The following is a 25,723-nucleotide window of genomic DNA, read 5'->3' on the forward strand; positions in this document are numbered from 1 at the left end:
AGAGTATGTACTGAACTGCCCAGGGAGTGGCCTGAGCAGTAGAGAATCTGGCAGAACAGGTTTTTTCAAAGCAGTGGAAAATAAATCAAAGGCAATAACCCAAACCTGGAAAAAGAATGTTTTCCTTTGTTTTTTCTTTACCAGTTGTGGAAAAAACCTTCAAAATGTAACATGCTGAAATAAATCAGCGTGGCCTCTCTTAAGGTAACACAGCTGACCCTCTTTGGTCTGTGCTCTTCCTGACCGCCTGTGGACAGACGGTAACCACTTTCAGTTTGTGCCAAATGCAATGATGGCTGACAGTGTTCTGTGATGATGTTGGCCTATATCAGTGAATAGACAAGATTAGGAGTCAGGGAAACATGGAGAGACAGCAAAGATGAGGGAACAAAAGCTTCACAGCCAGGTACAAAGGGTACCCTATTCCTTGCTGCAAACTGCTCATCACCAAATGTTAAATCTCATGGGATTTAGTTAGGGCTCTTGGTTGAAAGTAACAGAAGCTCAACTCACATTAGCTTAAGCAACAAGGAGACTTTATTGTAAAGATTCCATAGTGTATCAAGGAAAACAAAGAGAGAGGCAGAGCTGGCCTAAGATTGAAATCAGGCCCTCAAATGCTATCAAAATTTGTGTCCTTCCTCTCTGCATCATTCCCTCTTTTTCCACAGACTTACTTCCTCTATGGCTGTGGTTGGCTTAGTGGAACAACACTTCACAAGTTTTATAAATGACTGTGCAGCTACCCAAAGAGAGCCTGGTCTCACTTTCTCCGATTTCACAATTCTCATGGAAGGAATGATTGGCCCAGCTTGGGTCAGGTTCCTTTTTCTGATTGCCCATTAGCAATGGTAAAAGGTAAACATTGGTTACACCAGCATGGTACATCGACCATAACTATACACACTTGTGAGGGGGCAAACCCACAGGTAATGGATTACTGAAACAGGTATCGAGGAACTACATGACAAGAAACATACTGTTCACATTCAGCCCTAGATTGCATCCCCGCCATTCCCTGATTCCTCATCATGTGATGAGAGATCCAGGATATCTCTGTGCTCACTACCCCCTCCCTCTTCGTGCAAGGCAGACCCTAGCCCTGAACAAGGTGACTCCAGCATCATATAGTGGAAGTGACACAGGCTTTAGAACTATGCAGAACTTGAGTTAAAGCCCAGGTCTACCACTTATACTGGGCAAGTTATTTAGCCTCCCTGAGCCTTGGTTTCCTTATCTATAAAATAACGCATATCTAATGGATATTGTAAAGACTTTGTCTTTGTTGTAAAGTCTTTGTTGTAAAGACTAAGGAAAATAAAATAACCATATTTAAAGTACTTGGCATATAATAGGTGCTCAGTTACGTTAATTTCATTTTCTAATTAGGTTACCTAGAAATCTTCAGGAGGGTGGGGGAGTGATGGTAAGAGAAAAGGGAGGACAGGAGAAGTGATAGAATTTTATATCTGGGAAGTGTCCTTCTGCCTCAGTAATTTGCAATTATCTTGAGCGAACATTAAATAATTGAAGTGGGTCAGCTGCACTGGGAAAGCCACCCTTTGCTAGATATAGTCTCTCACTTTAGAGGCAAAGCAACAAGGATCTCAAGATCAATGGTGCATGTTTTATGTTTCTTATTAATTTACTGGTGTGACTGTATGGTCCTTAAATCTCTATATATAATGTCTGAAGTTAATAGAATACAGTCTTATCACTGAGTGAGTGATTGAAGTACTTTAATATTTTGTTGTTACTGTTGCTGTTTAGAGAGATGCTCCTCTTTGAGAAGGTAGTAAGCCATATTTTTTTATAAACTAAACTTCATTGAGTTCTTACTTCAGTAAACCCTGTGCTAAACGTTTACATGTCTCATGTCTTCCTATGAGTTAAATGCTGTCGTCCCCATTTTCCAGGTAAGGAAATTGAGGCTCAGATAAGTCCAGAGCCAGGATCACTTAGCACTCAGTGACAGATTGGAATTTGAGCGCCGCTTAGCCAGTTCCAGAGCCTGCGTTCTTAACCACTATGCGGTACTCCCTCTCTACACCTTGGTTTTGGCTAAGAGATTTCGAGACGGGCCAGATAAAAAATGAATCCCCCGGAAAATCTGTGCTTAGAGTGGCTCATTTGATAAATGATGACCTCATAACTTCTGCGCAGCCACCCAGTATTGCTACAGGGGCTCAAATGCAAGCTGCAGAATCATAGGAAGAAAAATAGTTAAACAACAGAGAGACTACCTCCTTCGACACGACAACTATTCTGATTACTTACTTAGAGGATAAGAGTGATGATGGGTTGAATCTGTGAAAAAGAAACTGGAAACTGGGTCTCAGCTTTAGACTCTACAGTGTTTCCCATCTTGGTCAAAATTGTATTCAGTCCAGTGGCCTGTGGCCATGTGGGTTATGTGTGCGTGCATGTGGAATAGTTTGGCCTGTTCCAGAAAACAACACCACTTTGCTGATTAATCATAATCATTATCAATAACTCCCCATGACACGTGAAGGATTCTTCATCCATCGGCCAACGTACCAATCATGGGAACCTCTATGACCTGTCACCCCTCACTGACCTGCTCCTCCAGAAACATTTTGCTCTGTTTGTGCTACTGTAAGTTTCATTATATTCCAAACTGGGCTTCATTTGTGCCTCCTCCTATGTGTAAATGGAAAAAACATTCAAATATTCTGTCTCTTTTGACTAAACGCATCTTGAAAAATATCTCATGTTTTGTTTTCTTATTCCCCCTCTGTCTTTCAGCTCCAGGGTTCCTTGAAAAGAAAACAGATAGTTAACCTGTCCCCTGCCAACAGCAAGAGGCCTAATGGCTTTGTCGACAACTCATTCCTTGATATCAAAAGAATTCGTGTTGGGGAAAACCTCACTGCAGGACAAGGGGGCCTCCAAGTAAATAATGGACAAAGTCATATGATGTCAGGGACCTTGCCCATGAGCCAAGCACCCCTGAGAAAGACTGCCACGCTGCCAGCCCACACACATTCTCCTGGAAATGGTATGTTCAACATGGGCTTAAAGGAAGTGAAGAAGGAACCGGGAGAGACTCTCTCTTGCAGCAAGCACGTGGACGGTCAAATGACCCAGGAGAATATTTTTTCTAACAGGTACGGAGATGACCCCGGAGAGCAGCTGATGGATCCCGAGCTGCAGGAACTGTTCAATGAACTGACCAATATATCTGTGCCTCCCATGAGTGACCTTGAGCTTGAGAACATGATCAACGCCACCATAAAGCAGGACGACCCGTTTAACATCGACTTGGGTCAGCAAAGCCAGAGGAGCACTCCCCGGCCGTCCTTGCCCATGGAGAAGACGGTGATCAAAAGTGAATACTCACCCGGCCTGACCCAGGGCCCCTCGGGCTCTCCTCAGCTGAGGCCCTCATCCGCCGGTCCTGCGTTCTCCATGGCCACCTCGGCCCTCTCCGCTTCCTCCCCGATCCCTTCGGTCCCTCAGAGCCAGGCTCAGCCCCAGACGGCCTCAGGAGCAAGCCGGGCCCTGCCGAGCTGGCAGGAAGTATCCCACGCCCAGCAGCTCAAACAGATCGCCGCTAATCGTCAGCAGCACGTCCGGATGCAGCAGCACCAGCCGACCAGCTGGCCAGGCTTGCCCTCTTCGGCGGGGCCCTCCCCAGGTCCATTTGGGCAGGAGAAAATCCCCAGCCCCTCTTTTGGCCAGCAGCCATTCAGCCCCCAGAGCTCCCCCATGCCGGGGGTCGTGGGCGGTGGCAGCCAGTCGAAGGTCATGGCGAACTACATGTACAAGGCCAGCCCCTCGGCCCAGGGAGGGCCTCTGGACGTGCTCCTGCAGCAGAAGCCTCAGGATCTTAGTCGGAGTTTCATGAACAACCCACACACAGCCATGGAGCCCCGACATGGCAGCACCAAGCCTTTGTTTCATTTTAACTCAGATCAAGCCAACCAGCAGATGCCTTCCGTTTTGCCTCCCCAGAGCAAGCCTCCTCTCCTGCATTATACCCAGCCGCAGCCACAGCCGCAGCAGAGCGCGATTTCAGCTCAGCCGCAGCAGCAGCAGCAACAGCAGCCGCAGCCGCAGCCGCAGCCGCAGGCACAGCCGCAGCCGCAGCCGCAGCAGCAGCAGCCGCAGCAGCAGCCAGCAGCTCAGCCCACCCAGCCCCTCTCGAGCCAGCCTTTGCTGAGGTCGCCGTTACCACTTCAGCAAAAGATCCTGCTGCAGAAGATGCAGAGTCAGCCCATCACAGGACTGGGGTACCAAGTCTCCCCACAACACAGACAGGTAAGGGCTGTGCTCCTCCCAACGCAGAGTACCCAGACACCATTCAGCTTGGTCCCGTTGCTTTGGTTACCATTATGTTTGCACTGGGACAGAATCAAGACCACAAAGACAGCCATGGTGCTGACAGATGCCTCTGAAGACCTCATGAAGGTTCACTTGAGGCATCTGGAGGCAAGAGCATCTTCCTTGTAGAGCATCACTGTCATTGGGGTCTGTTGTGATCAAAGGCTCTTGCCTATTAAGAATGTTGCCTTAGAATCCATGCCTTTAGTGACAAGTCCAGTTGTCAGTTAATTTGTTCAGTCAATAAATCAGTCATTAAGTCGGCATGCATGCCCTGAGTACCTACCGCATGCATGATGTTGTGATTGTGCTGAGTATTGAAATAAGGCCAGACATGATCTTAAGAGTGTTTAATGACAAACCTCCACCCACACCAACCAACTGAAACGTCTAAACGCCCAACCCATCATAATGGACCCTGCTGTGATTCCATGCTGGTGCATGAAGGTTGAGTATCCACCTTAAATAAGACATGTTCTCTGTCTGCAAGTACAGTCTGGAGAGGTCGACAGGCTTTAAAAACTATCATTTTAATACTGAATGGAAAGGATAAGGACATGGAGCACAAAGCTTGGGTATCTACTGAGCAAGGGGAAATCAGGAAAGGCTGCCGGAGAAGGTAATGTGTGAATTAAGTGTTAAAGCATGAAATTGTCATGACTACCAACAGAAAAAAATCTGTGGTTACCTTATATCCTGTGGTTAACATAAAGCAGAGGTTTTATTCTGCCCCAAACAGGAATCATATGAAGAGATAGCCCTGTGTCTCCAGAACACACACTGGTGAATCAGTGCCGATCCCCAGGGAACTTGCAAGGAAAAATTCTTCCTGGAATAAGTGAGGGAAGGCAGGCAGGAAGGCTGAATGTTGCTTTGTGCATGTAACTTGACAGATCTGCGTTAGCGTGCAAGCACAAAGACAGCACGTTACCTGTCAAAACAATGTGTCAGGACAGTATGACGGCACAGAGCCTTGTTCCAATCACATTCCTAGAGTAGTTTGTATGGCTACTGCCCAGAAAAGAATGCCACCAGCACCACAGACTGTGGCCAAGCTAACCTTTGCCTTAGATATATGCCAGGAGAAAACTAGACTCAACTAGGATTCAAGAGCTGTGTCCCAAGTAAACTTTCGGCTCTTAACCACTTACGAAGTGTGTTTTTCTAAATCGTAGATTATGAAGAATGGACTTGGAGTAGAGTCATGTGTATATTACAAAGTTCCATTTTTAGCATGGGTAATTTGGGGATCGTTTAAAAGCAAACAGTATTGTGGAACTACTTTCTAATATTCTGTGTAGCCACTTTGCTGTGGGTGAACCTGGGTTTAAATTCTAACTCTGACATTCTAGCTGTGTGACCTCCAGCGAATCAGTGAGCCTCTCTAAGCCTCAGTTTCCTCACCTGTAAATGAGGATGATAGGATTTGGGGAGAGTAAGTGATGTATCTCTCAGGCGGGGGTCTAGAATAAAGTTGGCTATTATTGTGATTATCATGGAAAGGACCATACATGATATCAGAATATTTTTCAACATGCATTACTTTTATGTAGGAAGCCCGTTGGAGTGAGTCTCAAATTTTTTCACAAGCAGTACTAGAGGAATAAAAGAGAACAATCTTTAGTTCTGTCCAGCAATATGGTGAGTGGGTAGCGATTTACCTTTCCTGGGCCCGGACTTCTGACCATAAAAATGACCATAAATAATGAGATATTAGTAGAAGTTAGCATTTATTGAGTATTTACTCTGTAACTGGCATGACCTCTTCCCCCCTTGATTGTGGTATCTCATTTTACCCATATAAACTAATTACCATTATTCTCATTTTATAGGTGAGGCAAATGAGGCACAGAGAAGTTAAAATGACTTTTCCAAAGTTACACAGATAATAAGTAGCAGAGCCAGGATTCTGATGGTCTCCTTTGAAGGTTGTACTTTCAGACTTGAGGCTATACTGCTCACAAGAAGGATTTGCTGGGAAATGAATGGCCATTTGTAGATCATTGTGAAATTCTCAAAAGAAATATTTCTTATAATATCGAGCCATATTTACATAATCTACATAGTAAATTAAGTTTTGGTAGGATAGAGAAAGTCTCAAATCTCTAATCACCTTCAGAGCTGTTAAAGAAAAGAATCAAAAAATATCTGTGTGTCACTTGACCTTCCTGAGAGTGAGTATTATGAAGCTTAACCAAAATAAGCAATGTACAATAGGAAACATAGCTCTTTGGTACCCCATCAGCCCTTCTTTGGGAGCCTTCCTGCCACCTCCAACATCCTCTGTCTTGTTTCCGCCTCTGTTGCTCATATCAACAACTGTCCACCATACTTCTGACCCCTTAGTCCCCATGCCAGCTTCCAGGACCCAAGCACACCAGTGGGTGCTAATGACCAAATCCACAAACATCTTCCAGTGCCTTAGATATTTTTTTTACTTTTCCCAGTGTGTATGACACTTATGATGCCAAGGTAATTTTCATCTTTTCAAGAAGGCCCTCAAAAAGTGATAGAAATGGTGGTGACATGTCCAGCTAAAGGCGTCTTCTATACAGACAGGCAATGGCTACTCAATCAAAGCCTTATCCCAACCTTGTCAATTGAACTATATTGTCAATTCCGGCTCAACAATTCCATGAAGTATGACTCTGAAGTGTTCTGTGTCTGAGTTGTGAGCAAGTGTATCAGAGCTTTGTAGTCAAATAAGTGTTACCCTCTTGAAAGCATTCACCTTTGAAGGGGTTGGACACATTCTAATAATGGTGCTATTGTTCAATACAGTTGCAGAGTTTTCCTCTAGGGATTGTCTTCAGAGCTTTTAGCACATTGAGTGGATTGTTATCAATGCAGTAATATTCATCTTGTTGGGGTTATTTTTGAAAACAGTCAAGCAGAGTAATGCAGCTTTGGGTCAAAAAAACAAAGAATAACTATGATGGGATAGAACTGCATTTCAAGTTTGGTTTGTGAACTTTCCCTGAAGGCAATAAAGAAAGTAAATGAGTTGCTTCCCAAGATGATAATTTTGAGAAGCAATTTTCATTTGGGTGTACATATTTCTAGGTTCTTCCATTTTTATTGTCCCATCCGCTATATTGCTAAGTATTCTAAACTCAGAGAGAGTAGTTTTAACTCTGCCATTCATAGTAGACAGTACAAATCTGTGTTCTCATCTCAGATTAGCCAAATCACTGATACTCATGACCAAAGCCATAGGAGGGAAGGAAATTAAGCAATTCTTAAGTTTATCAACTAAAGCATCCTGAATGAAAACAGTAGTCACGAATTTTTTTTCTGCTTGTCATACTCACTTTATGTCAAACACAGCAAGATTTACTAGTGGGATATGTTAATTGGGACAGTCTAGCCTTGGGAATGGTGGAAATCTTGGTTCTCTGCTACAAAATGATAGATTGAATTTGTTGATCAGTTGTTTAGAATTTACCCAGTAGACTGTGCAAAGATGGCCTTCTCTTCACCTTTCAGAACTCTGAACCCAGATAGGGCTGCATGCTCAGGCAGAGACTGAAATTGGGGGAATTCATATGTCCCTCTCCCTTTATTGGGTACCTGCCCGCCTCTGCTCTCCTAGATGTGAATGGCACCCGAGAGATAGATGCAGCATAATCGAATTGTTGGAGACATCTTTATTGTTCCATGCCTGGAGTAGTTTTAAATAATCCCTTCTCTGGAGACTGAGAGAACAAATGGTATTTGATGTTTCACAAAATGTCTTCAGCAACTCTGTCTTGCTAGTGTTTGGGGCTTGGCAAATGGAAATACCTCCTGGCTATAATTTTCGTCTTTTTCCGATTGGAAGGTTATGGGAGAGGGCAGGAGAGGGATGTAATGCATGCAGTTCTGATTTATCTTCAAGTCACTGAATACGTGTTTTAAGGTGTGAAAGAATTATTGGTTGACCAGGGCTCATGAGAGTTCAATCCAAAGCCCTAACCTCTTGCACTAGAAAATGGTCTTTTTCAAAGCTGTATAATCAGACACTTAAAAGTGTGAATTTTTTTTTTGTAACATTAGAGCCATGAAACTCAAGTGGATTCTATATTTGGTTTAGAATTCTCCCATCTCTAAAAATTCTGAGAGGGAAGGCAGCCAGTGAATGGATAGTTTGTTATGACCAAAACATAAATTTGTACATTTCCTTCTTAGTTTAAAGCCAAGCTCCTCAATCGTATATTAGGAACCTCACCCCACTCTCTCTACCTAGCCAAGTTTATCCTTCAGTGCACTATATATCAACCCTTGGCATAAATCAAGCAATGTTCTCCTCCCTTCGTCTTTAAGTTAATCTTGTGTATAGCTAACCTTAAAGATGAACACTCAGAAGATTGTTTCCCAGTTGGTCTAGCTGAGGATGGAGGAATGAGGACTCACTGTAGCTGTCATATACTGACAAAACTTCTAAATCCTTATAATTGCCTAGAGAAAGTGCCAGAGAAGAGATAGAACCTTCATTCAACTGGGAGTGCCTTTTCTAATAGGAAAATAATTATGAATTCAGAGTTCTGCAACAATATAACATCCAAACCACCCCTTTGCTGGGGGCTAGGGGTTGGCTAAAGGGTCAGCCAATTAGGCTAGTGTCAGGGTTTGGTTTTAGGGGCAGAATCAGGTGAGAGGAAGTCAGGAGCATGAACGGCCAAAGACAGAACCCAGCCAAAATCCTAAAACAGCTAGGAAACAAAATCAGTCAGTATACTCAGAACCGAGGGGTGAATCTAAAAAATGGTAACAAACCCATGATTTCGTAAGTGACCTAAAATCTAGAGTGTAGTTAGGGTAGAGACCCAGGAGATGCTAGGTGGTCATTACAAATGACCCTCGACCATTCGGTGATTTCCATTATGACTTACCTTGGCTGGATTATGCTGGCAAAAGGGAAGAGTTCTGATACAGATATACTGAGGGCTGTTCATGGCAAACCAGGAGGATTTCTTTTTATATTGTCATATTATCTTTGATATTTCATCATTTATCTTTTAAGTTTACAAAAGAAACAAAAATTTGTTTTTAATACTCCATGAAACTAGTGCTAAGGCCAGGATCCAGAGTGAATTTCCAGACACACATGTTAATATAATTTATACTGAAGACTTTTTTTTTATTGGAGTATAGTTGATTTACAATGTTATGTTAGTTTCAGGTGTACAACAAAGTAAATCAGTTATACATATATATATATCCACTCTCTTCTAGATTCTTTTCCCATATAGGCCATTACAGAGTATTGATTAGAGTTCCCTGTGCTATGGAGTAGGTCCTTATTAGTTATCCATTGTATATACAGTAGTGTGTATATGTCAATCCCAATCTTTCAGTTTATCCATTCCCTGCCTTACACCCTGGTAACCATTTAGAAAACCAGTTTGTTTTCTACATCTGTAACCCTATTTCTGTTTTGTATATAAGTTCATTTGAACCCTTTTTTTAGATTCCACATATAAGTGATATCATATGATACTTGTCCTCCTCTGTCTGACTTACTTCACTCAGTATAACAATCTCTAGGTCCATTCATGTTCCTGCAATGGCACTATTTCATTCTTTTTTATGGCTGAATAATATTCCATTGTATATATGTACCACATCTTCTTTATCCATTCCTCTATTGATGGACACTTAGGTTGCTTCCATGTCCTGGCTGTTGTAAATAGTGCTGCAATGAACATTGGGATGCATGTATCTTTTGGAATTATGGTTTTCTCTGGATATATGCCCAGGAGTGGGATTGCTGGATCATATGGTAGCCCAATTTTCAGGTTTTTAAGGAACCTCCATACTGTTCTCCATAGTGGCTGCACCAATTTACATTCCCACCAACAGTGCAAGAGGGTTCCCTTTTCTCCACACCCCCTCCATGACCATCATCAAAAAATGTACTGAAGACTCTTTTTTTTTTTAACATCTTTATTGGAGTATAATTGCTTTACAATGTTGTGTTAGTTTCTGCTGTATAACAAAGTGAATCAGCCTTATGCATACGTATATCCCCATATCCCCTCCCTCTTGTGCCTCCCTCCCACCCTCCCTATCCCACCCCTTTAGGTGGTCACAAAGCACCGAGCTGATCTCCCTGTGCTATGCAGCTGCTTCCCACTAGCTATCTGTTTTACCTTTGGTAGTGTATATATGTCAGTGCTACTCTTTCACTTCGTCCCAGCTTACCCGTCCACCTCCCTGTGTCCTAAAGTCCATTCGCTAGGTCTGCATCTTTATTCCTGTACTGCCCCTAGGTTCCTGAGAACCATTTTATTTTTTTTTAGATTCCATATATATATGTGTTAGCATACAGTATTTATTTTTCTCTTTCTGACTTACTTCACTCTGTATGAGAGACTCCAGGTCCTTCCACCTCACTACAAATAACTCAATTTCATTTCTTCTTATGGCTGAGTAATATTCCATTGTATATATGTGCCACATCTTCTTTATCCATTCATCTGTCCATGGACACTTAGGTTGCTTCCACATCCTGGCTATTGTAAATAGGGCTACAATGAACATTGTGGTACATGACTCTTTTTTTTTTTTTTTTAACATCTTTATTGGAGTACAATTGCTTTACAATGGTGTGTTAGTTTCTGCTTTATAACATAGTGAATCAGTTATACATATACATATGTTCCCATATCTCTTCCCTCTTGCATCTTCCTCCCTCCCACCCTCCCTATCCCACCCCTCCAGGCGGTCACAAAGCACCGAGCTGATCTCCCTGTGCTATGTGGCTGCTTCTCACTAGCTATCTACCTTACGCTTGGTAGAGTATATATGTCCATGCCTCTCTCTCGTTTTGTCACAGCTCACCCTCCCCCGCCCCCCATATCCTCAAGTCCATTCTCTAGCAGGTCTGTGTCTTTATTCCTGTCTTACCCCTAGGTTCTTCATGACATTTTATTTTTCTTAAATTCCATATATATGTGTTAGCATATGATATTTGTCTTTCTCTTTCTGACTTACTTCACTCTGTATGACAGACTCTAGGTCTATCCACCTCATTACAAATAGCTCAATTTCATTTCTTTTTATGGCTGAGTAATATTCCATTGTATATATGTGCCACATCTTCTTTATCCATTCATCCAATGATGGGCACTTAGGTTGTTTCCATCTCCGGGCTATTGTAAATAGAGCTGCAATGAACATTTTGGTACATGACTCTTTTTGAATTATGGTTTTCTCAGGGTATATGCCCAGTAGTGGGATTGCTGGGTCATATGGTAATTCTATTTTTAGTTTTTTAAGGAACCTCCATGCTGTTCTCCATAGTGTCTGTATCAACTTACATGTCCACCAACAGTGCAAGAGGGTTCCCTTTTCTCCACACCCTCTCCAGCATTTATTGTTTGTAGATTTTTTGATGATGGCCATTCTGACCAGTGTGAAGTGATACCCCATTGTGGTTTTGATTTGCATTTCTCTACTGATTAATGATGCTGAGCATCCTTTCATGTGTTTGTTGGCAATCTGTATATGTTCTTTGGGGAAATGTCTATTTAGGTCTTCTGCCTATTTTTGGATTGGGTTGTTTGTTTTTTGGATATTGAGCTGCATGAGCTACTTGTATATTTTGGAGATTAATCCTTAGTCAGTTGCTTCATTTGCAAATATTTTCTCCCCTTCTGAGGGTTGTCTTACAGTCTTCTTTAGGGTTTCCTTTGCTGTGCAAAAGCTTTTAAGTTTCATTAGGTCCCCTTTGTTTATTTTTGTTTTTATTTCCATTTCTCTACGAGGTGGGTCAGAAAGGATGTTACTGTGATTTATGTGAAAGAGTGTTCTGCCTATGTTTTCCTCTAAGAGTTTTATAGTGTCTGGCCTTACATTTAGGTCTTTAATCCATTTTGAGTTTATTTTTGTGTATGGTGTTAAGGAGTGTTCTAATTTCATTCCTTTACATGTAGCTGTCCAGTTTTCCCAGCACCACTTTGTGAAGAGGCTCTCTTTTCTCCATTGTATATTCTTGCCTCCTTTGTCAAAGATAAGGTGACCATATGTGTGGGGGGTTATCTCTGGGCTTTCTATCCTGTTCCATTGATCTATATTTCTGTTTTTGTGCCAGTACCATACTGTCTTGATTACTGTAGCTTTGTAGTATAGTCTGAATTCCAGGAGCCTGATTCCTCCAGCTCCGTTTTTCTTTCTCAAGATTGCTTTGCCTATTTGGAGTCTTTTACATTTCCATACAAATTGTAAAACTTTTTGTTCTAGTTCTGTGAAAAATGCCATTGGTAGTTTGATAGGGGTTGCATTAAATCTGTAGATTGCTTTGGGTAGTATAGTCATTTTCACAATGTTGATTCTTCCAATCTAAGAGCTTGGTATATCTCTCCATCTGTTTGTATCATCTTTAATTTCCTTCCTCAGTGTCTTATAGTTTTCTGCATACAGGTCTTTTGTCTCCCTAGGTAGGTTTATTCCTAGGTATTTTATTCTTTCTGTTGCAGTGGTAGATGGGATTGTTTCCTTAATTTCTCTTTCAGATTTTTCATCGTTAGTATGTAGGAATGCAAGAGATTTCTGTCCATTAATGTTGTATCCTGCTACTTAACCAAATTCATTGATTAGCTCTAATAGTTTTCTGGTAGCATCTCTAGGATTTTCTGTGTATAGTATCATGTCATCTTGTACTGAAGACTCTTGACTGGCAAAATTAGCAGGAGGGATTTTGCTTGTGTGTTGTTAGTGTTCTTTGGTTTGTTCATTTTAACATGAATACCAACTCTGTGCCATATATAGATAACCCAAATAGTAGATATTATCCACGCTTTTTTAATAGATGAGGATACCGAGGCTTAGAGGGGTTAAATAACTTGCTCAGAGTTGCAGTCAGCACTGGCCCAGTGCTAATAACTACTATGCTGCCTAGGTTAAGGAAATAGGTACAGGTGGTCTGGGTTGTGCTAACAGAGCCTTTTTTGTCATGTCTGTTTGAAATTTCACTGTTGTCCACATTCCCAGGTTTTTTCTACCTCAAGCAAAATTTAAGCCAGTTCTGATGCAGTTGCCTTATCTCAATCCACAGATCTCTAGTCTCCTAGTCTGCCCAACTTGGAGCCGGGAACTAAAGATTCCAGGCTAACCTGAGAACTGATCCATTCTTCACTCTAGCAATAGCTTGTATTCATTCATGCAAAAAATATTTGTTGAGTGCTTGCTCTATTTGTTGAGTTCTGGATACTGATACTACAACTGAGAACAAAGATGAAGGTGTGATGTAGTAAGGGAAAAATAATTTTTTTTTAACTTTTTTTAGATTATAAATAATCAGAATGTTTTCAAATTGAGCTATTTTCATCATATTGCAGACTTATTCTTGCTTCTGTTGCTAGGCTGATTTGCTGCTGGGCTTCCTGGTACCTCTGATCCATGATAAAAATGGAAAAAACCCAAGGGAGTGGATATGTGATTTAGTTTTTAAAGCAAAAAATCCAAAGTCTTTGTTATATTTTTTTAAGTGATAAAATTCATTCACTCTCTTTTTCTTTAACATCATCCATCAAGATTTTAGAACCTGTTTATGGTCACTGTTAGAGGTTCACAATAGGGTAAAACCATAATTTTTGCATTCATTCATTCATATGATGAGAATTTATTGAGCACTTACAATGTGCCAGGAATTGAAGACTAAAAGATTAAGTGATCCAAAGAACCCTCCTTGCATCCATCAAAAGATCAGGAAGTCATGGTTCCTCTCCTTAATGAGCTTTTGATTAGAAGGAGACATCTGTCCATAATACTATTGGATTCCCATTGGGTATGCATACTACATTGTCCTTTGCTTAAATCCACTTTATGTAGTAACTGAGCCCAAATCATCTGGGCTTTTCCCCTAAGTTTTCAAGTTCAACTTTGAACATGTTACTTTAACCTTTTATAGAATAGAACTCTATTTGCTAGATATCCCACTTTCATTTCTATTTCATTTTATCTTCCTAGTATACAATAGCTCAGTTCACAATAGACTGAATTGGTGTGAAGCAACAGTTAATTCCTGTGTCCCTCAATACAGAAGTAAACACAATAGCAAGAAGAACATGTTAGCCTTGGAATCATAATCCATAGGGTTTAAATCCACAGTTAGGGGAATGGTTCTGTTATTCTCATTCCTCTCATTCCAAGGTCTTTGTCCATGCCTTGCATCCGTCCATAAGAGCTGTGCATTTAAAGCATTAGTGGGTAATTTAGCCTGTTGAATACCAAGTTTCTAACTAGGGAAAAGAGGGGTATGAGGTTAAGAAATAGATTTGATCCTGGAGAGGGAAATGCAAGAGGGTTAATGGAAAATATGACAGATATTTAACTGTAATGTGCATTAATGTAAGTGATTCAAACAATCCCCTTTGCACCCATTCCAATTAGTTTTGCCTTTTCTAATCAGATGTCAGTTGGTATCAGTTCGGTGGAGGGGGGGGTGGGGTCTTTTTGTGAAATCAAAAGGAAGCAAAAACCCATTTAGCCAGTGTGCTAATCAGTAAGTGTTCATATCAATGGTTAATTAAAGTCAGGCACAGAGACTTCAGATTCAGAAGGTGTTTACCATAAGAAGTTCTAGGTTTGAAACAAAAGACCACACAAATATTTAGACTTCTAGGATCAGAGCGATGTAACGTGAGTGAATCATCTTACTCTTTTACATTGTGTTGCAAGCAAGGAAGACCCAACTTACACACACACACACACACACACACACACACACACACACACACACACACGCAGAGCCCAGGCAGCTCTCTGGATGCTAATTAGAGAACTCTGGATGAATATTTGCATTTTATGCAATGAATCTGAACAATAAAGTGCCACCTTATTCTCCAAGCAGTATATGGAGTAGAGCAGAATAAAGGGAGACCAGTGACTACACGCCTGTGCATCCTGCAAAATCAAATTTCAAGGTCCTTGAGGATGAAAGAATGGGGGTGGTTGACCTGTTTCCCTTTCTTTCTGCTGCTAATTCCCTCCACTCTGAATCACTGGCATTTTCCAGTTTGCTTTTCACAGGAGCTTAAGTTCAGCTCCACCTTTAGGAAACATGAACTTCATAAACAGGGAGCTTGTTCTGGCCCTATGTCTTGTAGCCCACACGCCTGTGTGGGTGAACACAAGAGCCTGTGGACCTCATGTTCTTGTCTTTGGCTCACATCTCAACTTTATGTCTCTGGTTCTTTGTCCAGGACCCCCTCCCCTTGTCTATCCCCTCTCTTCTTTTACCCTTTCTCTACAGACCAATTTTGAACTCACCTCTTTTCCCTGAACTCCTTTGAGACCCGTTTTATGGCAGGCCTGGAAAGGGGTGCCGAGGACATTTAGCCACTGGAGTTGTTATTGGCAACAAGGGTGAAGACACTTTTCCTGGAAAAGGATGCATGTTGGGGAGAACCTGATGAGCTGGCAGCCCCGCCTCTGTGTCCCGCAAGCCTCTGGCACAGGTGAATGAAGTCTGAATGGGCACACCCATGGGAAAAACATTGCCCCTGTCGCATCAAGTGCTTGCTGACTGGCCTGAGTCCTTGCCATCTTGCCAACCTGCCAGTGGAGTGAGCATTCTAAAACAGGAATTTAACCATGTCTGTCACCTGCCTAAGCCCCTTAAGTGATCTTCATTTTCTCATAATGAAATCCAGCTCCTCCCATGGCTTTGTGTGACCTGGCTCCTGCCAAGCCCTCCAGATGGATTGGTTTCTATTCCCAGCTTTCTTCTTCCCTTAGCCCTATGCTGTCACCTGTCTGTGCCCCGCAGACTCCCATACACTATGCCCTCCAGCTCCCTCCAACAGAAGTCCTGAAAAGTACCACGCTTTCACCCTCAGCTCTACAAACAGGCCGTTCCTTCTTTCTGGAACATTCTCCCACTCTACTCTGCCTGGCTAACCTAACCCTAAGCTTTCTCAGTCTCAGCTAAACAATTTCTTCCAGAAGGTTTCCCTGGCCTCCCAATATGGATAAGCTCCCATTCTGTATTCTCTGCTAGTTGCCTCTACTTCCTCTCTTTCAACAGCTATCACCCCTCATATCTCTTTGTTCTTGTGTGTCTTCCTCAACGAAGCAGCGAGCCACTTGAAGGCAGGGATCGTGTCCATCTTGTTCACCCTTATACTCCAGTCCCTAACATGTCTACTCTGTGGTTGGCACCCACAACATTTTTGCTGAAGAAATGAGCAGCGGAATTATACCATTGACCCATCATCCTTTCTTCTGTTCTGAGGATTTAAGGTCCCCAACACATGCCCCCTCTCCTCCTCAGAAGGTAGAAACAGGAGCTTGCCCTTCCACCTTCATCTATACCAAGTCTGCCCTTAAGACGTTTGCCCATGGACCTGGCAACAGCTCAGAGAATTCACTCTCAGCTGCTGCAGGGGTTAAAACTGTGGAAGGGGATTCGACAGAAGCACTTTTGATAGAGGCTGGACTGACCTATATCCTGGGGAATCATGCAGATAAGAGTCAGTTATAAGAATTTTATCAACAATACTCCACATGATTTTTTCTTTGAGAAAACATGTATGGAACATCAATAATTTACCAATAATGACCAAACACAATCCCTCTTCATAAGTAATTGAAAGAAGCAAGTGATTATAATGTAGTGTTATAAGGTTTCTGATAGAAGCCACTGTAAGGTATTCTGAGAGCACAGAGATGAAGCACTTAGTGTAGCCTTGGGAACCAGAAAAAGCTTTCTGGAGGAGGTATTATCTCAGTGCCTACCTCAAGGAAGACTAGGAGGCAGTGAGGGGAAAGGGAAAAGGCCTTCCAGGCAGAGGCTGAGTTCTTTTGGAAGCTTCCAAGTAGTTCAGTGTGGCTGGACTGTGGAGTGCAAGGTCAGGAGAGGAGAGATGAGACTGGGGTGGTAAGCAGGGGCCAGGTCATGAGGGGCCTTAAACACCATTATAAAGGAGGTTAGAAATTCATCCTGAGGGCAATAGAAAGTTGTGGAGAAAAGTGTACAGGTTGTTTATAAACAGAGGCATAACTTATGCCTACCACAGAGGAGTTGCGAAATTCAAACCTATTGAATGTTAAAGAATCAGATTTGCTCTTCAGACAAGTTACAGTATAGGGAATATACTGGAGGGGCCCAAGCCAGGGGCAAGGAGACCTTCACCAGATCTGTATGCCAAGAACATTTCAGAGATTTGAACGTGCAGTTGCTGTGGGCCCAGGCAGCTCCTCCCTTCTGTCAACCCTAGAATGTCCCTGCCGGTTCACTGGTCCTCTGTCCCATTCTCCCCCTTGCCCCTCACACTTGGCTTCTCTATGGCCAACACTGGACTTCTGCTTTTGCTCCAGAGGACTTGGTCTATCTTATATCTTCACTTTCTCCTTTCTACCTTCAAGCTTGCTCAAGCCCCCAGCATCTTTCCAAAATAACTTCCCATCAGCCCTCCTACCCCCGTGAGCCCCAATTTCCCAGTTACCAGGCTCAGGACCTCTGCGTCAGTATAATTCCTCTCTCTCTGCCTTAGGCCACCTTCCCAGGTACTACTACGGAGGCCACTGATAACCATCTACACCTCTTTCTCTTCTCCATGACCACTGCCACTGCCCATGTGCTCACATTATTGCAGTGCTCCCTTGTCCCTCCCAGTAATGGGCTGGACAGTGTGTCTAAGAAATTCTACCTTGCTCCACACTCCTGGGGCTGAGCCCAGTGGCTGAGGTTCCAGTTATCTTTGTGGCTTTACCAGGCCTCCCCCTTGGAATTACAGCTTTACCCAAGATCCAGTCCCTCCCTGAGGCTCCCTCCACTTCACAGGACAAGCTCTCCTCCCAGTGAAGGTCTTTTGCCCAACCACTACATTTTCCCCACTGGCTGCAGCATCCTATCCACCCGCTTAGATAGTTGTGAGATGTCCTGGAACCCTGGCCCTCTCCATCCCCTGCCCTAAGTGCCCATGTTGCTGTAACCGCCCCTCCTCAAGCAGTGAAACAGGTAAAGTCCATTTCTTCCCCCTCTAGTGTGTACAACATAGTGAAAAAACTCTTCCAGTACAGTTCTTACATTGTATTATACTTGTTTGGTCCAGTGAACTGTGAATTCGTAGTGAGTTTGGACACTGAAATTTCCCTCCCCACTCCGAACTCACAAAGCATTTTGCATCTCTCATTGCTTTCAACCTTTAACTGTTGGTAAGTTCGTATTTTAACCCCTGCACTAAACGGTAAGCTCCTTGAGACCGGAGTCTGTTTATCATTCATCTTTGTACCTCCAAGGGCTAACAGAGAAAGTTCCAACATATGGATACAGAAACAGAAAGAGAGGAGGAAAAAAGAAAATAAGGAAGGGAAAGTTATGGTGCGAACATTGTAAATCAACAATACTCCAATAAAAATTAATTTTTAAAAAACTCAGTAAAGAATGAACAAAAAAGAAGCTGTTGTGTGTGTGTGCGTGTGTGTATATGCGTGTGTGTGTGTGTGTGTGTGTGTGTGTGTGAGAGAGAGAGAGAGAGAGAGGGAGAGATAGGCTCTATGGTCTTGAAATCAAAGGAAAATAAATAGGTTTGAATAATTTCTGATATCAATCTGAATATAAAATGTACGTTATTGAGAACTTATACATTGCTTACTTCATAAGCATCTTAATGACCATATAGCCATAATGACCATATAGCCTTGGCCACATTACTTAAATTCCCTGAAACTAAGCTGCAACATCTGTAAAGTGAGAACAACAACACCGATTTTGCAGGATTCTTGAACACATTCCATGGAATAACACATAAGACATACAACAAATACAAGGCTTGCACCTGGTAGGCAATTCACAAGTGCTGGCTTGCTTCTCTTTGCAAAATAAGGACCCTCAGGACCAAATCCATTCAAACAATACAAATTAAATGTTAGTAGACACTTGCAATGGGTGATTTCCAAAACTGAGCTCTCATTTATCTCTGCGTTTCCAGGCAACTAAGGCAAAAAAGAAATCATGTGGGGATATAGGAGTTCTTTTTGTTGTTGTTGTTAACATAAAAGAAAGCGTGCAGGTTCATCAATGGAAGTTAACTTTTTCCTGGACGTGAATTCAAAGGTACATTTATCACTGGGGGAATTAGGTAACATGATGGACATCTTACACTGGAAATTTTGCAAAGACACTATAACATTATTTACCTTCATGTTTCTGTTACTAAGCTGCGTTATGAAATCTGAGGCCAAAATACTAGCTTTTAATTCAGTGAATACTTTTCCCCAGGAAGCTGAGATAATGTGGTCAGATTAATGTTTTCTAAGACTCTGTTCAGTGGTTTTCACACCCTGTTTTAGCAAGAATACTTCTTTCCTCCCCTCCCCCTTTCAGGGTGTCCCTGAGGCACCTCCCCAGAATTTAGGTTCCTTCAGGGCAGAGATTATAAACCAGAGTTCTGGCTTATCCCAAGAGTAGAGTTTAGAGACCATATAAGAATTCATAATTTAAATTCCCATTAGACTGCCTCAGTCAAATATCAATTGTCTCAAATGAGTCTCTGGCAAACCCCTGCATAGTATAAAGTAGATTAGACCTGTGGAATGTCTACCTCAGAATCAGATTTCAGAGAGACTTTTCAAATCCATTTAAGCTATAATCTTCTCCCTGCATATAAAACAAAACTATAAACTCCAGATGTGACCCTTCTGTTCTTCAGACCAAGCTCATTAAAAATCACCATGAAAAAATTCAGCAGTTGGTACAGTTATTTATCATCCAACAAAAACTTAAGCACCTCCTGTATACAGAAAGCCATGCCAGCTGCTGTAAGAAATATAACAAACGTATCTGCTGTGTGGTAAGAGCTCCATGGGAATGAGAAATACAGCACGTGAATATTCTGGAACCAAACTTGTTGCTGAGTATTTTACCTTGAGTAATCAGACCTTGTTTACTTCCTTTGCTACAATTTTATTCTATAGTTCTGAATTTTATGAGTATAAAACATAATTACCATCCTCATTTTTTAATTTTTTATTTTTATCAAGGTAACATGCACATAATTTAAAAAGACAAGCAGTGCTAAAATGCAGAAACCATTCACTGGCACCCCGTCCCTTACCCTTAGTCCCTAGAGGAAACCATTTTCATCATTTTGAGTTGCTTCTTCTGGTATTTGCCGTCATATTTCTAAACGGATCCGTAACTTATACCTCTTGATTTATTCATCTTAGGTGCTACCTACTGCTTCTTATTATAATGGATGAAGATTTAGTTCCATTTACAGCCTTTCTCCCTCTCCCCCTTTGCCGCATCATGGCCATGTCAAAATTTTGCTTGAGTTCATATCAGTGTCTTCAGGGTCATGAAGAGAGAAATAATGTTTCCTGCTAAGACAAGCGGTATACATAACTATAATTCCTCTCCAGGAGTGAAGTGTCCAACGTTGTTTTCATTTGTGAAGTTTCTCTGAATCTCTGGCTAAGTCTTTTCATACCATCCAACAGCTCTGTAAAACATCTCAGTACATTTTCCTCACTCTAATTCCTGTCAGAGAATCTCTTTGCTCCATTTCTTTTCCTGGACGTGTCTCCCCAGGAGCCCTCTGTCCCCACCACGATCCTGACGGGTGTTCTCTAGGCCTGCTGATACACCATCATCCTAGGCCTTCCTGCTACCATCCTGGGAATCCCAGGATGGGATTCTTGTGTTTCTCTGTTTATTTATTTACTCTCATTTTGGTGGACTATGTAGGCCAGGAGCTCCCTGACAAAGGGTGTATGAGAGGTGAAATCTTGAAACCTTCAGAGAAATCATAACCCATTTAAGAAGATTAGAAAAAAGAATTCAAAACATGAAGAAAGACAATTGTTGAACATGGATAGTGTCCTAGTTAGTATACTTGGTGCTGCAGAATGTGCAAAGAAGGGATGAGAAAGGAGCCCTCAAGTATTGAGCACCTCCAATGAGCTAAGTGCTCTTTGCATGACATTCTTAAGAAATAGGAATCATGTTCTCCTCTTTATATATGAGGAAGTTGAGAGCAGAGTGGCTTACTAATTTGCCTGCATCACACAGCTCTCAGGTGGCAGAACTGGAATTCAGTTCCAGAATTCAGATCATGTTTGTCGGCTTCTAACCAGCTCCACACATTGTGTCTCTTAGCCAAAAACATGAATGCAGAATCTCTGCCCTCAAGGAGTTTGCTCAACCGTGTCTTTAATGCAATGTCAGACAATTCTCTGGCCCAGTATACTGACTGCCCTTTTACTTTCACGTATGTATGTGTTTGTTGTGTGTGTGTGTTCGTGTGTGTGTGTGTGTGTGTAATTTAATTCTGGTTAATAGAACATCTATTTTCATAGTCCCATGTACATCAAGGTGTTTTTTTAAATATTTTTCTGTGAAATTCTGTAACAGAGCTATTTCCAAAGGAGATTTCAATTCTTTATCCCCCTTTATTTATCAGGGATTAGGCAGTTACAGTCTGATCTGGTTACAACTGAAAATATGTTAGTGGTTTTGCCCTTCTCCCTGGTGGATTTTGGTTTCTATGCCAGTCAGTTCACTGGCTGACATTTATCACATGTAGCTCCTGCCTAACAGACTTCCAGGATAACTAACTGTGTAGAAGGAATGATACATACTTCTGGCTGTGTACTGTACCTACAGGTTATACCAAGCTCTCATTGCCTGGAAATCTGTACTGATAGCCCTCTCAGAAACAAAACAGAATAGTAAGTACAAGTGTTATAAACATACGAAAGGATTTTAAAATGAAGGAAAGAAGATAGAATCACTGTTTTATATATATATTTATATACATATATATATACACACACATACACACACACACACACACACACATATATATATATAACTAATGTGCAAGGAAACAAATACCATGGATGCATTTCATTCGTGCTGGCACAGTGAAAGCCCTCTGACAGCTTTCCTCACCCAGAGGGCTTGACGCCTCAGATACAGCTCTCATTAAATGAGGGAGACTCTTGGTGCAGAGAAATTCTGGGGCTGGAGAAAAGGGAGAGTTCCTGCACACTCCTAGCACTGTTCTCTAGCAGCATCTTGGTGGCTGTTCCAGTACCCCTGCTCTCAAAGGCAGAAACATGAACCCTTTCATTCAGTCAGAAATTAGAAGCAGGTAACTGTTTTCTGAACAGTCTCCACTTTTGAATGTTGGGTTCCAAAGGTTCATTTTTAATTCGGTTGTTTGGCACCCCTGGTGCATTTTTCCACAGGAACAATTTAAAGAAAGTTTATTAAGTCCTCAGGCGAGCCTGTATAAAGTCTATTTGAGTCATATGGACTTCGAGCAATTCGAGTCCTAACCATGATTTCTCTAACTTTACATGAAGAAAAACAAAATTTGTTCAGTGTACATTGATTGAGCCAGGAATAGTGGCGGAATCAGGAAGACAATCTATTTGGAGAAGCAGAGGATTACAGTACAAGAGAGACATGCGAGCCCCAGGTGTGTACAGAGCTCTTTGCTACGGAAACCTCCAGGAAGGGGCTCCCCCCTCAGCCAGGCTCCAGGTTTGGAACCGGGAAACTAGGAGTATTTTCTGCTGAACCTTCACGGCAGAGGGAAGAAGGCCTTCAGACCAAGGGAAGAGGGAAAATGAGATTAGCCAGAACATCACCAGGAAAGGGGCATAGAACTCTTCATTTCTAGGGGTCATTTACAGACATTTAGAGTGTGGATACCACCTTAATGCCTAGGGATGACCATGCACACCAGTTTTGTGGACTAAATTTTGTTTAGTTAATTTATCAGGATAAAACAGTTGGGAGCCATCAGTTCTATTTTCATAGAACTATTCCATAGAACATAGAAAGAGAGAGCAGCAGGCAGTGAGGAATACACCGGTGACACAGCCGGGCCCAGTGACCCCACCAGGCTGTGCCTAGACTCCACACCAGGTCTGGGAGGCAGGACTTGGCAGATGAGGCTGGGTTTTGTACGCTGTGAATAGTCCACAGAACTATTTGCTTCTGAAAAAGCAGTTCTCTTACAACCATGATGATTCCTAAAATAGGGTTTTGACCCACGCGTGTGATGACGTTGAAATGGCCTACATAGCCAAAATCAGAGAGAAAACCAGAGGGTCAGAAAGATGGGGTAGAAAGTAGGAAAGAGAGATCCCGAGGGAGAAATGAAAGGAAATTGGGGCCAAAAAATGCATTTCTGACCATCTCTTCTGCTGTATAAAGATACTTTATAAGGCAATTTAAACTCTGACAAATTGCCTATTTCTGTTTGCAAATGCAGACGAAGCCAACCATTCTCACAAATCTCTCCATTTGTTTTTCCTCCTCATGTTTCATTCAGTTTGGGGGGGAGGGTGGGTGACGGAGGGTCTACTGTAAAATTCTTTCACATTTCTCTGAACACTTGAAATGGGGTCAGATCTAAATGGATGTGAATTCAGCATTGGATCCCAAGGCCCAAAGGTCAGGCTCTACTTGGACGGTTTTGATATGGAAAGCACTGCCAACATTCATGTTTGTAGAGCAGTGGGTTGGTTAAGATCTACAGAGAGTTCATTTTCCTCATACCTAGAGGCGAGAAGTTTCTCATCACCTGTGGGTCTGTGTGAGTCGGGGAATATTGGAGACCCCCTCCTTGGTCCACCTTGTGTGCACATGTTTTCCAGGGAAGGCAGAGGCAAATGGGTGAGAATCTCAGGAAGCTGTTCCTTGGGAGTGTGAGGGCAGCCCCAACTTCCATGGGAATGGGATTCCCTGCCAAATTCAGATGCCGAGGCTTCCCTCGGGGACCACAGCCCATCCCAAATGGAGGAAGTCGCTGTGAGAAGTTAAGCAGGCAGCTCTGAAGGGCTGTGCTCGTGTGTGTGTGTGTGTGTGTGTGTGTGTGTGTGTGTGTGTGTATGTGCTCGTGTGTGTGTCTATGTCTCAGTGAAAAGAGGGCAGTTCTCCATCATGGCCTGTATTATAGTACACGCGGAATTTAGAATTTTTTGAATTAAAAATATCTTTAATATCTAGAATATGTATAGTTACACACACGCACATAACCGCAAACAAATCAATAGGACAAAAGCAACAAGAAAACTCAATACAAAGTTGGGGAAATGACACCAATAGGCATCATTTGTAAAAAAAAAAAAAAAAAAAAATTACAGAAAATAAAATAAGACCAATAAACATAGGATAAAATACCTCATACTACTGGTAAACAGGTAAAGCAAATTAAAACCATGTGATACTTTATCATATTCATTAGATGGGTAAAACAAAAAATACCTGGCATGTATGTAAAACAGTAAGAACTCCTATGAATTGTTGATTCAGAGTGATTATCCATATCTTGTAAACGTTGATGTTATTTTTTAATTTATTTTTTATTCTATGCTGAGGTATAGTTGATTTACAATGTTGTGTTAGTTTCAGGTATACAGCAAAGTGATTCAGTTATACATATACATATATCCACTCTTTTTCAGAGTGAGAGCAGCTCTCCATCATTGCCTGCATTACAGTACATGTGGAATTTTAAATTTCACAGAGAGAAAACAGTAAAGAGACTAAGAGGGGAGCTGGTTTCTCTCTCCAAGGCTGGCTTTTCTGCTCCATCAGACATTACAAGACACACACCATTCACACGTCCAGGTTTTACAGGCTTGTCTTTCCCCCGAGTGTCTCTGAGACTCAGCTCAGATGATATTTCAAATGATTGTGAGTATCACATCTCACAGCAATAGAGTCAGAATAATTTTCTGTTGTAATTCTTTTAAAATGAAGAATTTTTTTCACCTACGCATTGCCCTGAGGTGGGATAGAGGAGAACTGATTAACAAGTTGATTCTAAAAGTGGAGACAAGGGACCCACAGAGTAGGACCCGCCAAGGTTCACTTCAAGGTTCAAGTTTAGGGAAGCTTGAGAAAACTGCACAGAAAGGCCAGATAGCTCAGGCGCATTAGCATATGATCAACGTGGAAAGGTATTATACTATCTGAACACCAGTTAGGAAGAGGAGAAACATTTTTTCACATAGACCATTGTAGCAGATGACACATGAAACCGTATGTTCTCAGCCACAGCTTTTCCAGTAACCTGAAAAGACAAAGAAAAAGAGAACTTGGGGAAACTCCTACTCATCAGTCAGGTTTCCCCTTCAACATCACTTCCTTTCGGAAGCCGGTCAGACAGATCCACCCCCAGCCGACTTCCCCTAGCTAAGCTCTTCTCACCCTTTCCAGAATTATCTGTCTTGTTCACTAAACAACCATCACCTCTCAATCCCCAGCAGCCAGTACTCACCCCAGCACTTCGTAGGCACTTGAACTTGTGCTCAGTGATTGGTGGAGTATTGAGGGGCCCGTGATACAAAAGTGAAGATGATAGAATCCTTGTGGGAAACAAGATATCAGACAATTTACCAAGCTTTGTAATACCTATAAGCACCCTTTCTA

The 25,723-nt window shown here is 42.0% G+C and overlaps 1 protein-coding gene across 1 annotated transcript in view; it reads left to right on the forward strand.

Annotated features, from left to right (window-relative positions):
- Positions 1-25,723, forward strand: part of MAML2 (mastermind like transcriptional coactivator 2) — a 361,538-nt gene that overhangs the window by 237,384 nt on the left and 98,431 nt on the right. Inside the window, exon 2 of the mRNA XM_082661014.1 lies at positions 2,767-4,281. Within this exon, the coding sequence (XP_082517140.1) occupies positions 2,767-4,281 (1,515 nt within the window). The remainder of the gene's footprint in view (positions 1-2,766; positions 4,282-25,723) is intronic.

The sequence above is a fragment of the Grampus griseus genome, assembly GCF_964374135.1.
Source record: "Grampus griseus genome assembly, chromosome: 8".
Classification (NCBI taxonomy): Eukaryota; Metazoa; Chordata; class Mammalia; order Artiodactyla; family Delphinidae; genus Grampus; species Grampus griseus.